The 15,549-nt window shown below is 38.1% G+C and overlaps 1 protein-coding gene across 3 annotated transcripts in view; it reads left to right on the top strand.

The window, feature by feature from the left end:
• The window catches only part of LOC139693900 (Kv channel-interacting protein 4-like), a 301,982-nt gene that overhangs the window by 235,955 nt on the left and 50,478 nt on the right, over positions 1–15,549 (top strand). For all 3 annotated transcript variants that reach the window (XM_071592223.1, XM_071592221.1, XM_071592222.1), the window contains exons 3-4: positions 7,595–7,664; positions 15,036–15,106. In XM_071592223.1, coding sequence (XP_071448324.1) covers positions 7,595–7,664; positions 15,036–15,106 — 141 coding nt within the window. The remainder of the gene's footprint in view (positions 1–7,594; positions 7,665–15,035; positions 15,107–15,549) is intronic.

Genomic DNA, 15,549 nt, shown 5'->3' with positions numbered 1-15,549 from the left:
TGATGACAATATTTTTATATCTCAAAATAATCTACTTTCAGCTTTATACTCTTTTCAAGCGTTTCTCCTACGTTTATAAGCTGGCCAAAAGCAGAATTTTCTAAAGGTCCTCAATATAGGCATCTGTATTGGCAATGAACCCGTTATACATCAATCTTTTTCTGCCGAGCCATATTTTCAAATTTGGATATTATATAAATCCCAAATGAGGGCCAAATCACGAAAGAAAAACGTTTTTAGAAGCCTGATGTTAAACATATAGTTGCACAAAAAGAATAATTGAAAGTGCATTACTTTTGATATCTCAAATAAAGTGAAGAAAGCTAATGACTGACAAATAGGAAATGAAATTAAAACAGCCAAAGCAAATGACTCTAACTGTCATATTAAATTAATTCCACCCCAATAAATGATTATTTGTAAAAACGACGCATCCTATCATGGTAGTGATAAATTATACGGGGAAATAAACACACTAATCTCAAATTCTCGCTACATCCGAGGGTTTTTTTATCCGCCGTAGGATGGGCAAGGATCTTCCGTCAAGTATTTAAATTTGACTCTTAGTTGATTACTGTAAACGTGTATTACTGAATTTAGGCGACCAGTTAAATGGCAATATGTGCATACTGAAGTTACAAAACAAATAAAAGCCACCATTTCTTATCTCATTAATTTATTTTAATTCAACCTTATATTCTGTGCTTGAAAAAAAACTCTTTCGTTCGAGTCACCCTCACTTAATCGAAACTGTAGCAATAACTAAATAATCAAAAAACCGCGTTACTTTTCCTTGGGAGTAGTTCACATGGTGTTCTTTTATGTATAAATAGTGAATATGTTTGGTGAAAATGTAAATGCGTTCAGCCATCGCATTACAAACTTGGAGCATGGCAACACTGTGATTATATTGAGTTCTGTAATAGTATCGTCATGGATACAACAATGTTACTGGGTCAGTAATTTATTTTGGCTGAAATTTAATATAAATGAGTTCAGGTTATTGGGCTTGAGAGATATTCGACTGAAGTGAACTAAGGCTGTCAATTATTGGCATAATGGTTGAGTTTGAGGATGGTCCTTCAAATCTATATGCAATGAAACTACTTTTATTTTTCGGTCGGTTGATGAATTGTTTTTCTGCTATCATACGATGCAAAAAATAATACTAATAATGTCTTTATTGCATTGAATTAAACAAATAATTAGAAAATTTAGTTTCAGAGCTAAATATACCTTAGATAATCATGTTTTTTTTCATTTAATTGACATGCTTGAATGTAAGCTTAGCCATTCATGTAATTTGCAGGAAGAAATGCTTAGAATTTTGGATTACTCATTATCGCTATTAAAAGTTTTTAAATCGTGTTAGCCAGTGTTTTTGCACAGAACATAACTTTCATGTGGTAGCGTGATGGAGATGAATAACATTCGAAATATATTGGTGTTCCAAATTAGAACAGATCGAACGAATACGACACATTTCTCAAACTCACTATCTCTCTTGCGTCGTAAAATCTTGAAAAAATAATGCCAACCTTTTTTAAAGTCTAAAAAGGCCGTATCAACAACATTAAGATAATTTTTTTCTTATTTGAAAATGCTTTCCATGTGAATCCACCATTTTGAGTCGAAATAGCCCTTAAAATGGTGAAGAGACAGGAACCAGGAGTGGTAGAGTATTAAGAGGGAGGTGTGGGTGGGGGGAAATATGCGTGATCTATCAAATCTGTTTCGTGACTCGTCCACGTCGCTATTTCTGGTATCATTCTCGCGATAACTGGGCTGCTTATAAAAGCAAAGATAATTTCCCCCTGGGAATTAACCTTCGCTGTAAGATAGATGTGTGTTTGTGTGTATGTGGCCTCCAAATACTAACTTGGAACGAAAATAGACACCTATTTCTGTGTTTCCGTCCGCTTTTCATTGGTGGTGGATCAGCATCGTTTTGGTGCCTTCTCGTAACCCCATTACAACTCAGAGGGTGTGAGGGTCGGGGGAGGCTGGACAAACCTCTGGGAACACGGGTGGTAGTTTGTCAATGCGGGAGATGATTCCAATTTCGGTCGGACGAATTCGTTGCCCCGTTTTGGAGTTGCTATATATAGAGGCTGGGATCTGAAGATGCTCGTGCTGTGAAGAATTTATTTTTAAGAAGATATTTCTCAAGGCCTTTTTTTGAAACCAGTAGCAACAGAATCATGATTATTTATTAAATACTTTCAACATTAAAACTTGTGAAAAAATTCACCTCACCATCACATTCTAAAATTATTTTTAGTTGGCATATTTTTTGCGAAAATAATCCAAAATTTTAAGTTTTGAAGTAATGAGGAATGTAAAAACTAGGAAAACTTACAGTATTTATATATTTATCAAATGAAATTTCAACTCACCAATCGGTTGCATGACACCATAATTATTATTTGCTGAAGATATACACTTTATTGTAGAAATTCTTACAATTAAAGGTAGGTTTTCAATAGAAGTGGGAATAGACAATCTGCCGTTCATGATCTGCACCCTATCTTCTACTGGCAATATACATTATGCATTGCATCAACATTTTGCCTTACGTGGAATAATTTTCGCTTTTCACCAATGAATAAAAAATCGCCTACGGACGAATTACTAGCGCTCCTTTCATGCTTCAGAGTCCGCGGTAAAGCCTTCGAATATCAGCGGTAAAATTTTCTAACACAATTAAGGGAAAAAATCTGAATCCTTATACTTTTATTTTCGCAAACTTGCTGACAACTCATTTATTTATTTTTCTTTCAAAGCCTCCGTTTTATTTCAGAACTTTTTTATTTCTGTATTGCGTAAGGTTTTCATTATAGAAAAATAAAAATCAATTTTCCAATTTTATAATTGACTGACCTGACAGTGATTTACTAAATTATGTGAAGTTTTTGACATTTTGTTGTAATTAGTCGGTGTCCATTTCCACATATTTTTTTCCATTGAAGATGTTACGTAAAAGTTACGTACGGTTTTATAATTTAAAAATACTTCAATTAGAAAATGGGTACCAAATTATGCTCCTCATGACCCTCACTTAAACCATGATATGTATCTCAATCTCGTATAACCTATGATGCCAGAAAGTCCAATTTCATCATTTTTCAAGGCGGCTAAACGGGCGCCCTAGAATTGAAACATTCACGACCTCATTGCATTTTTTTAACCAAAACATATATTTCATGTGTACATATCTCAGTATAACTGAAACCGGCCAACGTAATGCTGATTGGATGACATGTGTACGCTTGCATTATCGTATTTCTACTTTCGCCAGAAATACAATTTCCGAATAAAGATACCAGTAAATTTGCTAAATGGTGAAAATAAAAGAAACCAGGTTTTTATTTTTGCTAGAATCTGCTTATCTGCACGCATCTCAGAGTATTTTACGAAACTTTCTATCTTGTCTTGGGTCGACCGACGCATCAGGATGAAGTAGTGATTCCCAAATTCCATCCAAGTGAAACCCTACAGACTTAAGCATTTTCATCCCTACGTATAGGCAATACCTGTTTACATAATTGTTTACAAAATTGCCTATATGTTAGGATACATGGATGCACGACGAAACAACTATTAAATTTCAGGAAATTCCGAAAGCAATAATATATCATATAATTCTAAATATCATATGAAATTTTGTTGAGCCTTGTATTACGTCCATATTATCTAACCTAGTATCCAAAATTTCTCGTGCAGCGTTTTCGACCTAGGATCTTTGTCGTACCTGGTTCGGGCAGATAGTCCCAGATCGGAAAAAGCTGCCCAAAAGTCGCATTTTGAAACTTCCCGTCAAGTTGCATGGAGTATTGTTTTAATGTTCGACAACACAATGTAGGGTACTAAAGAGGACTAAAACTTTGACCCAAAAGGTGACCACTCCAAGATGGCTAAACTATTATAATAACTCCCTCTAAAATTTCCCGCTCCAATTTTATCCATATTTTTTCAATTTACAGAAATTTCGGTTTATAGAATGCCTGAAAATAGCTGTTACCACATGTTATGACACATTATGATACATGTTTGATGATTCAGCCCAGGGGTTTAACTTTCCTAAATTATAGCAATTTTGTCTACGTTATTTGACGTGACATTAAAAACCCAAATCGTTGCTCAAAATATTTTTTAGCTCCTCTGGCCTTCGCAAAGATTTTTTAAATGTTTGTTAGGCTAGATTATATATATATAATAGAATTGGAGCGAAAAAACTAGCGAAATGTTGATCTATGCTAATATTTCTTTGAATCGGCACCAAGCACCCCGGTGGAGTCGCTGCCGAAGGACTCACTCAAAGTATGAAGCTAGCCAACTAAAATTTTGCATGAACGTATGGCTTCAATTTGTTCCTTCATTTGCTTTTCTGGTACTTTATTTCATAATTTCCTATGCTTTAAATTCAAAATATATTCTAGTGTATATAATAAATACCAATTCTCGTAGCTTTTAATACGAAGTGTCGGCATTATTGCCGCTTGCCCTCGATTATGTTTATAGAACACTCCCCAACTAACTTTCAAAATTTTAGTACAACTAATAACAAGCTTTCTATCGCGTAAATTTGTTTATAAACGAAACCTGAACGAAAGTGTTTTTTCAGCCTTTCGTTAACCTTTCTGTTACTTACCGCTTGACGATACGAAACTGCGGTGTACGCGCCGAGCAAGAGTGGGGCCTTAACTGCTCCTTCAATTCCAGGCAAAATATTCCCAAGCAGCGACCCTAAAGCGCTAGGTTCATCCATTAGTAATCAAGCCCAATTGCTGGAAGCAAGTCCCTTGGTGGTGGGTCTCTTCTTCCAACACTTATTCCCGTTTTCTCGGGGAAAAGCAGAGAAAAGGACACGTACGTGGAAACGACCGCAATAGACGTACCAATTATCGCTCTCTATCGCATCTGCTTTCATTTGATCGCTTAGCAAGCACCGTGAAATGACCCACGGAACAAAAATATTTCCTTCCAAACGTTCAGCAGAAGTCTTTGCCTTCTTTTCTCATTTCCTTAAAACCGAGGTTGAAAATTTCCACAGCTGATTCCTTCACTTTTTTAAATAAGCCCATCAACAACTCCAGCATCGCGACACTTCATACGTAGCCACCTCGACTGATCCACAGCCCATCTTTCAATAATAAATTATCTCCTCTCTTAAAGACAGTGATTGCAGAAAATTTCTATCTAATAAAGACATCTGAAATTTTTCCCTAGCTAATCCTAACACCCTCAGGATTAGGTAGGAAATACGAGGGTCATCCGGAAAGTAGTACCCGTTCGTGAAATAAAGACACAAAAGTAAATATTAACAAACATAAAAAATTTTATTTGAAAGAGGATACTTTAAACTACTTCTCAACATAATCTCCAAGCAAATTAAGGCATTTGTCATAACGTGTGACAAGTTTCTGTATTCCTGCTGCATAGTCCTTCGCCGCCAGCTCATTGAGATACGCGAGGGACCCATCTTGCACAAATTTTTGCATAATGCAGATGGTGTTTAACAATTTCATGAACAATTGTTCGAGAAACATTGGGAAAATGCTCACAGATGTCATCAATTGTGACGCGCCGATCGTTCCTCACGAATTCGTCAACTGAGCTCACCAGTTGGTCTGTAATGACAGACGGTCTCCCCGAACGCTCATCGTCGTGTGTGTTCCCCCTCCCCATGTTGAAGTTGCGACACCACCGCCGAACAGACGACTCGTCCATTACATTGTCTCCATACACCTCCTTTAATTGGCGATGAATATCACATGGGCGAACGTTTCTTGCATTGAGGAATTTAATCACTGCCCTCACTTCACAACTGGCGGCGTTCTCCATTTTTTTAAACATTGTAAACAATCACAGAAACAACACAGGCAATGCTAGCGTCACGCAACTTGGCTCAGAGAAGGCAGACAAGCCACTGAAGCTATCTGACCTCGTCCAGCGGCTACTCGCGTCGTCAGCACTTCATGCGGCACGAACGGGTACTACTTTCCGGATGACCCTCGTACTATATTATTACAAATATTAGAAAACCTTACATTCCTAGCCAACCCATTGTTTCTTTTAGAAACTACCGAAGGAACGTATCTCTACGTTTGTTGACTACTATCTCCAACCCCTTGTCTAGTTCCAGCCTTCATACATAAAAGACACCATTCCCACGAAAAACTTAAATCAATCTACTTTCCCGAAAATGCAGACATGATTATGGTCACATTAATGTCTTATATGACCACTATCAATTTCGATTCCTCTATCTCTTCCCTTAATAAAACATTCTGTTTCCTTTACCTCCTCATTTCTTCCACTCATATCACCTTCCTAGATGTCCCTTCTCAACAGCAAATTCCACACCGAAGTTCACATCAAATCCACAAACAAACAGTTGTATCTTAACTATCAGAAAATGCTGATGATTAGACTCTATAATGATCGGACTCTGGATCAGGCTCAGGAATATGCCGACGCGATGGACAGCAGCGAATCCATTTCATGAAGTTCCCTTCGCGTAAGACGGGGGCTGGAACGATTATCTATAAGAGAATGGAAGAGACACTCATTGTCATTGTCTGGGAGCTAAATGTAGTGCGGATGATTCTTCTTTGTACGTACATGTATGTGCTGCAAAACGTGTAATTTAAATGGACTGTAGGCAGACTTTAGCCGAAAGAATAAACAGACGGTTACTTGCAATTGTGAGACGGGCAGCGGATGCGCGGACGAATCCGGAGCTACGTAACCCAGGGCGAAAACACAGGGCCAGGTAGGTGGCAGATAGACAGCCCATGGAGAGATCTGGAGCACACACCCACATGCTGTGCTAATTCTCGACCTAATGCCATTCATGGGCGTCATCCACTCTCTATTATCTAAGGTTACTGATGAATAGGTGGACGAGCTTGCCCTCTCTCCGGAAATTGCTTGTTGCATCGCGAGGGAGCCGTGGAATTAAATCTTCTGTTCGTAGTCGCGGGTGAAAGTCAAATGAGCTTTTCGAAAGTATGTGAATGTCTACGGCAATCGTCCACATTAACATATCAGGTAGGGGACGTGTGGATGTGGTGCTTTATAAGATAAAGAAAAAGTTATTTATAAGTCAAAAGAAATAAGACATTGGTGCTAAAGCTACATGTACTACATGTAGCTTTATTGGTGCTACATTTAGTTATTGATGTTCCGATCCGATTCCGTTTTTTGATGATCCGTTCCGTTTTTTATGTCATAATTTTGTAATATCAAATGTATAAATAATCCTCATTTTATCATCCCGTGCAATCCTGTTTTTCCAGTAAGATATAAATTCTAGATTTAAGAGTTATTGAAATCTATAGAGAAGAAATTATGTAAAAATAATGGGTTACCATTTGACCTCCGTTAATTCTCACTCAGAGCGATAGTAATGAAGAAATAATTTTATTTGACCAATATGTTTCTTACATGCGGTTCACGTTGTATTCTTTCACGGAAAAGAAAACAAAAATTTTGCGTTTATTTGTTAACATTCTCTATATCGAATACATATTTTTTCCTTCTTTTCCTTCAGCCTCATATATATAATATATATATGTATATCTATTTTCAGGAATGTCCCACGGGAATGGTGGACGAGGACTCCTTCAAGAACATATTTTCGCAATTCTTTCCTCAAGGTGGTGAGTATCTTTAATTATGTTTCCATTTAAACCATCGACTTTATTTTGGTCTGGTTAAATTGCTGAGGAATACTTTTATTGAATAAAAATATTACCTTTTTTACGTTTGGAAAGTATCTGAAAAACAAACACGTGTTTTTTTCAATTTTGCTGAAATTAAAGGTATTTCCTCTAACTCTAGGTTGAAAAATTGCCATATTTTTATGTTATAATAGCAGGATCCGCAATATTAAATTAAAAGTAAATATTTTTTTATTCTTTTTAAATCTTAGAAGGCAATATAAATGTATAACGAAGTTTTTGGCATTGCCCCATGGGATTGATTGCATGAAGTATCGTAAGACCCGTGCTACAGTATCCATTTATGCTTGCTTGTGAATAATTTGTGCGTGGAATGAGTGCTTGAAAGGACGAAATGAATTCCTTAGTGTTCATTCTGGAGGGCTAATAATCGATCAAAAAGCGTCATTTTTTCATGGTCTTTCCCGAGAGTGAAACCACACCCGTTTTGATGAAATAACTTTCGCAATCCCGCTCGAAAAATTATTATCGGCTACCGACTACCGATGGGAATTTTCCATTAGGCGAGCCCGGTTACGAGTGGGGGTTACAAAATGGACTCAAAGCGGTGAATATGTTATTAGAAAAATGTTGAGTGGTCGCTGTTGCGGAGGATGCGGGCCAACCTTGGGGGGGGGGGTGGTAGCAGGAAAGAAAGCGGCTTTGCTCTGGGCGACAGAAACAGTCGAATGTGGGAGGCGGTAAGGGAGGAAGGACGGGGCTCCAGAGGAATGCCTCCCGTTGTTAACGGAAGGGTCGGGTGAACTCTGGAAACGAAATTTTACGCAGCACTTCGTGCCAATGTTTAATGGCCTCCTTACGTACTTTTCCCTACTGCAAATCCATGCAGGGCTTTAATTTGGTGCAGCAGGGCGCCAGGAGACCTGGACGCGTGCAAACGTTACGATTCGGGGTCCGGTTTCAGGTTCCTTGCTTGTGAAGCGAAGTTTCCCTGTTACCTCCGAACCCTCTGTGACCGAACACATCTTATATATTCTACAAATGCCGGCGAGAATGATTTTGGCAGAAAACACACTGAATAGGCCCCAACTCAAAATTTTTAACAATTTGAATTATTCTTTCTCAGAGCGAAAACCATATCCGAGGAAGGCAGCCTCATTATTCGAAGCGAAAGATCAAAAGAAGAGTTTTGATCTCGTATGCTGTGCAAGGACAGGACACGTAATCAAACTACGTAAATAATGCATGACAAAGCTTTATTATGTATAGTTCATTTGTAAGAAGAATCAGACAATCCGGATGTCATTCGAGTCATTAACCGGGAGCAGCAAATTGGAGCTCATTCTCCTGGCGAATCATCGTTTGAAGCCGTATATCCCAAATCACATGATTAATTTAGACCTCAAATCACGAGTTTTTTTTAATTTTTGTAGATACAATATTTCGGGCAAGATTTCAAATCGAGCGTTTATATAATATTTATAAATTTAAAATAACAATAGAAACGTTTCATCTTCCTCCTTGGCGCTTTAGCCCAAGATGAGCTAGGGTCTTCTGCAACACGCCTCGGTTTTAAGCCCTCTTCCAAATCCTGTATCCGTCTCATAATTGCTTTTTCCTTTTCCTTTGTATACCCACGCAGCTACTTCTTTTGGATCCTATCCTTACCGACCCGTTTCACATGACCCAGCCAATTCAGCAGTCGGAAATCGACATATCTAACTCTGTCTTCACATTTGAAAATTCTTTCTATTGCCCTATCACTCTTTCTTCTCTTTCTCTCTTCAAAGCATAAATCTCCCTTATAACTTTCTGATCAAATACAAGTCAAGTATTCTTACAGGCAACTGACTTGACCTAACCCTTAAGGTGTTCCCACCCGGATCGTAACTCTTAAGGTCGACCTTTAAATCAGTAGGTCTCGACTGGCCTAATGGGGACGTTGTATACGACTAGTTCAATTTACAAAACCCTCAATAGAATGGTTCATTTCAAGATGTTAACGCTATTGAAGCAAACTCTAGTTTCTTACTTTATTCTCTCATCAATCTCCTCTGTCATTAGGTTCTCTAAATATAAGAACAAGGAACCTAAACCCGTAAAAGTACCAAGGAAACTAAAACAAAACTATAGTTCATCTTCTATATTCCAATTATGGAGACCATACATTATATTCCAATGTCATTTCCAATGCCTTCATTGAATCTAAGATTTATATGATCTGTCCCAAAAAATAAGTACAATAAATCGAGGAAAAACTTTATTGCAGATCAAAGTGCAAATTACAAAAATTCTTCAAAACAGACCCCTTGTGCGTCCCTGCCATGCTTCTGGTACGCTTCCTGGAAGGCGTCGACGGGAATGTCGTTCAGGCACTTCTTCACGGCCTCTTTGACATGATCCAGTGGGGCAAAATGGTACCCAAAGGGGTTGTACTTGAGTCGCACTCAAAAGCCCATGTCTCGTCATCGATAACCACCTATTCTAAAAAATTTGGGTCACTTACACAGAAGTCCAAGAGTTCCAAGGCAAGATTTTCACGCAAGCAGTCTTCAGACAACACCTTGGGGACCATCTTGGCACAAATTTCTCATGGCTAAATCTTCTGAAAGAATACAAAGCTCTGTGGTTTCCTGAAGAATGTACTCATCTACTGACATCCTGATTCTTTGGGTCAATCAGAATTGAGCATGTGTCTCACTTGTTGCACGTTTTCATCACACTGTATTGTTGATGGATGTCTAGGGCATTCTTCATTGTCAAACTCCTCGTTACCCTTCCACAATATTGTATCAAAGCAGAAAACCATCATTTGGGAGATTTCTCCATCTCCATGAGTATTCTAAACCATAGTCTCCGAACGCGATTTCCTGAGTTTAATTAAAAATTTTATCGCATATCATTGCTCCTTGGAAAGTGGGGTCGTGAAATTGTGACACGACCCTCGAACAAGGGTTTAGTCTAGCAGCAATCCGCAGAATAAAACCACCCGCAGACAACTCCAGCGGGTCTTTTTGCTTTCCCAAGGCCTTTCACCATTTTCCCGCTACAAATTGTCCCACTCCAGTCGTCCACTTTGCCAGGAAAAATCGTTTTACTTACTTGTTGGGACAGACCCAGAATGGCTTGACTCTCCTCCTCCCATAAAAGTACTTTATTTCCAATATTCTAATAATATTACGTTGGGGGTAAGTGTATTTCTTGCCACCTCATTGCTATCTCATCTCTCACCTCTCTTGCTATCTCATCGCATAGCCGTAAGCTTGATAAGACTCAATGTTCATTGTTTCTCCTATTCTCACGTCCCTCATGGTTTTATGTAGGGGTAAATTGAATAATAATTGGGCATAAATAGAATCATCTTGCCTCATCATAGCTTTTATTTTAGAAACTTTAGCAATCTTTTCCCCAGTAAAGGTTTTCGCCTGTCTTCGGCCCATAGTCATATCTGCCAGCTAATTACTTTCTTTGAGACTCCAAATCCCTGGGGTAAATTTTTCATTGACGATTCCTATCAATATTATAAACTAAAGGTTGACATAAAATTTCAAGTTTGAAATTCTAGATGTTAACTCGTATATTCAAGAAATAAGGTTGTTTGAGCAATTATTGATATGCTTAGAATGAACATTTCCAAATGATTAATTTCATTTAAATTACGACGGTTGATAAAGGAAAAGCCTTCAATCTCTTGCTCCAAAAACAACTATGTACGTGTAATGGCGGTAGGTGATTTATATGCACTAATTTCGGTTGTAAATGCCGCTGGTTTATGCATAGTTTTTGTCTTTTGTCGATAAGTAACGACAGAAATTCCATTACCAGCCAGTATATTATTTCTTTGGAAAGAAAATGCAAAGATATTGAGTTTAAATTCCATTGAGAAATCCGTCTCATCTCAGAACACAGTCTGCCTTATTCCTCATTCGCAATTTATTTGGCACAATCTGGACTTTGCTGCCGTGTAGCATCATTAGGTGAAGATACAATATATGTATATGTGCATGGCCATTCGTGGGGGATGTTGTGGAGAGAAGAGAGTGTCCCAATTCCCGCGGGGTGAAATTGTTTCCCACCGCAATCTGGTGCCTCTGGCGGATCATCGCGTCACAGCTCCCGGGGCATCCGCTACGCCCTTCCCCACTGACAAAAACGAACCATTTACCCAATATTGGCCAACTGGTCACAGAGGCCGTGTAATGGGGTGCGCTGATTCCTTTGATGTCGAATGTGGGGCTTCGCGGAAGACTGGACTGCCTCCTCCCCCCATGGGCCAGAGAGGGAGGGCCGCTGAGGACGCATTCGCGTTTCCACTTGGGGAGGAGGACGAGGGCTCTCCGCTCACGGTGCTTGGTGCTTGGCCTTGCCAAATGGCGGCGTGGCGAATTCTATTTCTTTTCCACGATTCGGGACTCGTATCGGCGACCAATGTACATAGTCTGCCATATTACCTGCAAGACCTGGACGGTTAGTTTTGGATTGTGATAATCACATCAGAAAATAGCGAAGATGAAACAAAATATAGTGCAAAAACTACTTAGTACAAACCTGTAAGTTGAACATTTGTAGGTGGATGAAAAGGATGGAAGCGTAGAGTATAAATATATAAATAAATAAAAATATATAATCCAAACACCAAATCAGTAAGCGGAAATAATTCAAAATATAAATAATTCGAACGGTGAGCCCTAATAATTCAGTGAAATTGGTATAGACATCACATTAGGTATTAAGTTATGTAAATGAATTTTGTGCACGTCTTTAAGCCTCATTCTCTCATAATATACGGTAGCCTACGCCAAAATTAGATACTTCTGAGTTCAGGGAGCTGAAGCTCAGTGAGAACACACGCGTAAGAGAGCAGAATATTTGTGGCACCCGTCGCTGAATGACCATCCTCTTGAAACATGTATCTTTTCCCACTTACGCTCTGTCGTTATGCAGATTTGAAACTCTTTTGCAACTTTCCGTGAAGCGCAAATAGCAACGAAAAACATTCCCACCATTCTTAATTTGCTACTTCTTACGCTCGCTATCAATTTGATAGGCTTATAATTCAAACTGTAGGCTTAATCTTGTAACAAAAGATTGTTCAAAATAATATGAGAAGGCGTAATTCTCCTAAAGTACGACCGTTATTATTTCGCCAGAGCACAAAGTCATCAGTTTATATTGTAAGACGAAAAGCATTGCCCTAATAGACGTGTCATTCATTCATTCCACCGTCCTCGCAGACAAATCGGCCTCTGATGATGTCACTTTTACACTGGTGTCTGTAGTGCTGTCTTATTGGCTTGGATCGGCAAGAAGCGGAACCTCTTTTTCAAAGCGACTCAGGAAAAGTAAGCATCTGGATGGACGGCTCATTTCCTTCTAACTGCTTAGCATAGCATGCATAATTATGCTATCTATAAATAGGCTTAGAAGAGAATTGTATGTCTCTAGCTTTTATTCAAACAGCATTAGGAAGACGGGGACATATCTTAGTGCTGGATCCATCATCCACTGACAGCATATTTCAATGATACATGCTCGTACTACCGCACGCCTCTTAATTTTTACTGTAGCCATTTAAAACGGTGTTTTGATCGCCGACCCTCCTTCATCCAATCCTTCAGGGGGACGCCAGGGATAAAACCTCTCGCGTGCAACCTAAAATTCATGCAAATTTATTTTCCTCTCAGTAACAAAATTGCACTTCTTAAATTCAATATTATGTTCAAGATAATATTTGATTCATTATTTGAAATTTTTACTTAAAAACTCAAGAACGAATTATCCATTTAAAGCATTTTTCTCTGGTTTAAACCATAAAGAATAAGTTTAAATTTTAATAAAAGTATTTTTATTGCTACTGACTATATTTTTTCAATTAAAAACACATAAGTTTATGTGTAAATGTTTTCATATTATAGTAAAATTTTAAGTAATAATTTGGGACTTGACAGGCATACTGTCGAAATTTTCAACTGTTCATGAAGCTTTGCCAAAATTTCATAAATCTACTTCAAGAAACTCAGTTTTGGTGGATATCAATTGGTGCAGAAATTTTTAGATAAATTCTGGACAAAATGGCACTTTTATTTGTTGATTTTTTTACAGAATATCCCAGTTTTTTTTGCTTAATAAACTCTCAATTCTCCCAGAACACCATTGCATACACTTACCTTTTTTCAATATCTTCATGTATTAATACTGGAAGAATCACAAAAATACATAAGTGTGGGTAAAGGTATTTTTTTGAGTTGGTATTTTTTTATTTTTAATTGCCGACGTTAAGAGAGAGCATATTTCTATCTACCTAACACTCGTGTAGGAATTTCCTTAAAATGAGTGGTCCATGAGAAGATTAAGTTGATTTCTGTGTGGAAAATATTTAACACGTCTCTTACTACATCACGTCTACGAGGGCGGTTCAATAAGTACCCGTGTTAGAAATGAAGAAACCATTTTTTCAAAAACATTTTTTATTTTATATGGTACTAAAAGAAAGTAGTAGTCAACTTAAATTTCAACTTATTACTTAACTCTCCTCTATTGCGACTCTTATGAAAAATAATAGATTCGAGTGGAAAGAGTTTTTGATTTTTTTACGAAATGGTTACACCGGGCAGTTGAAACTTCTTTTACTTCTCGACAAAAATCTCTCTGTTAACGAATACTTTTTTCACACCGACGCAATTTATTTTTTCACCGCTGAGCACTTGTGCGTAGAATATGTGCCTTTGGCCCACTGTACAAACCGACTGGCCAGTGACCCAGAGGCTTCTTACATTACGATACGACGACACTACGCCCTATTTGAGCTATCACTTGTCCACGAACGCTCATTGTATGTACACATCCATAATGCCGTATCTCTTACTAAATTCGAGCGATGAATTTTGATTGGGCCACGAAATCGGAGAAAACAAATGATGATTTTTTTGCACTAAATTACGCCTTTATAGGTATGGAAAATGCTTCTTGCTGTAGAGGAAGCTATGAAAAAATCTTGTGCACTGTATGGTGCAACCATCTATATATTGTATTTATAAAGGGTGGCCGTGATTATTAGCAGCCCAACCACATATTTCTACCTGACCCTAATCTCAAGAAAAATAATTGGGTGACCTTAAATTTTGAAGGCACCTACCCCCTCGTGGTCTTTACTAGATGTAGTCATAGGCAATGATAATGTTCCAATAAACTCTTTAGGATAAAAATATCGAGGAAGATGGATCGAAAATATTTCGAGAGGATGAATTTGTGTTTTGGAATGTTGAGAACGAACTATTTCAAATGCCTTTTGCTTTCATGAGTTTACGACAACGAATTTCACGCTATCTCACGGATGCTCTTTCTTTTCAGATGCCAGCCAATATGCCCATTACGTCTTCAATACTATCAAGCACAACCAGACCGGAAAGATAAGTTTTGAGGTGAGTCAGAGACTTGGAATATTTTGAAGAAATCCAATGAAAACGGTAAGTTGATTCTTCGGCTAATATCACCGCCATCAGAGTAATGCGTCCACGTGAAAATCTCCTTGGCCAAATAGGAGGGTTGCAAATTGTTTCATTTTCAAAACGTGAGAGTACGTTTTATCAGCTACTTTCCGGGTCACTGGATTAAAGGTCTCTTAACTTTCAAATATAGCCTGTCCGTTCAGCCATTATCTCCCTTGTACGCGTAGACAGACGCATACACCCGCATTTCCCTTTCCGTATAAGCTGAAAAAGTCAGAAAAACCTCATTTTTATTTATGACTGGATGCTCGTTTTTTTATTAATTCATTTTTTGTTCATTTTTCCTTATTTTTCCATTTTCTTTCATAGTTCTTTCGCCTCTTTTACGTGTATATTTTCACACTCGTAACTGTTCC

This window comes from Hetaerina americana, unplaced genomic scaffold, assembly GCF_022747635.1.
Source record: "Hetaerina americana unplaced genomic scaffold, ioHetAmer1.1.p SCAF_5, whole genome shotgun sequence".
Lineage (NCBI taxonomy): Eukaryota > Metazoa > Arthropoda > Insecta > Odonata > Calopterygidae > Hetaerina > Hetaerina americana.
The sequence above is the reverse complement of the archived record's forward strand: the minus strand, read 5'-3'. Positions and strand labels throughout refer to the sequence as shown.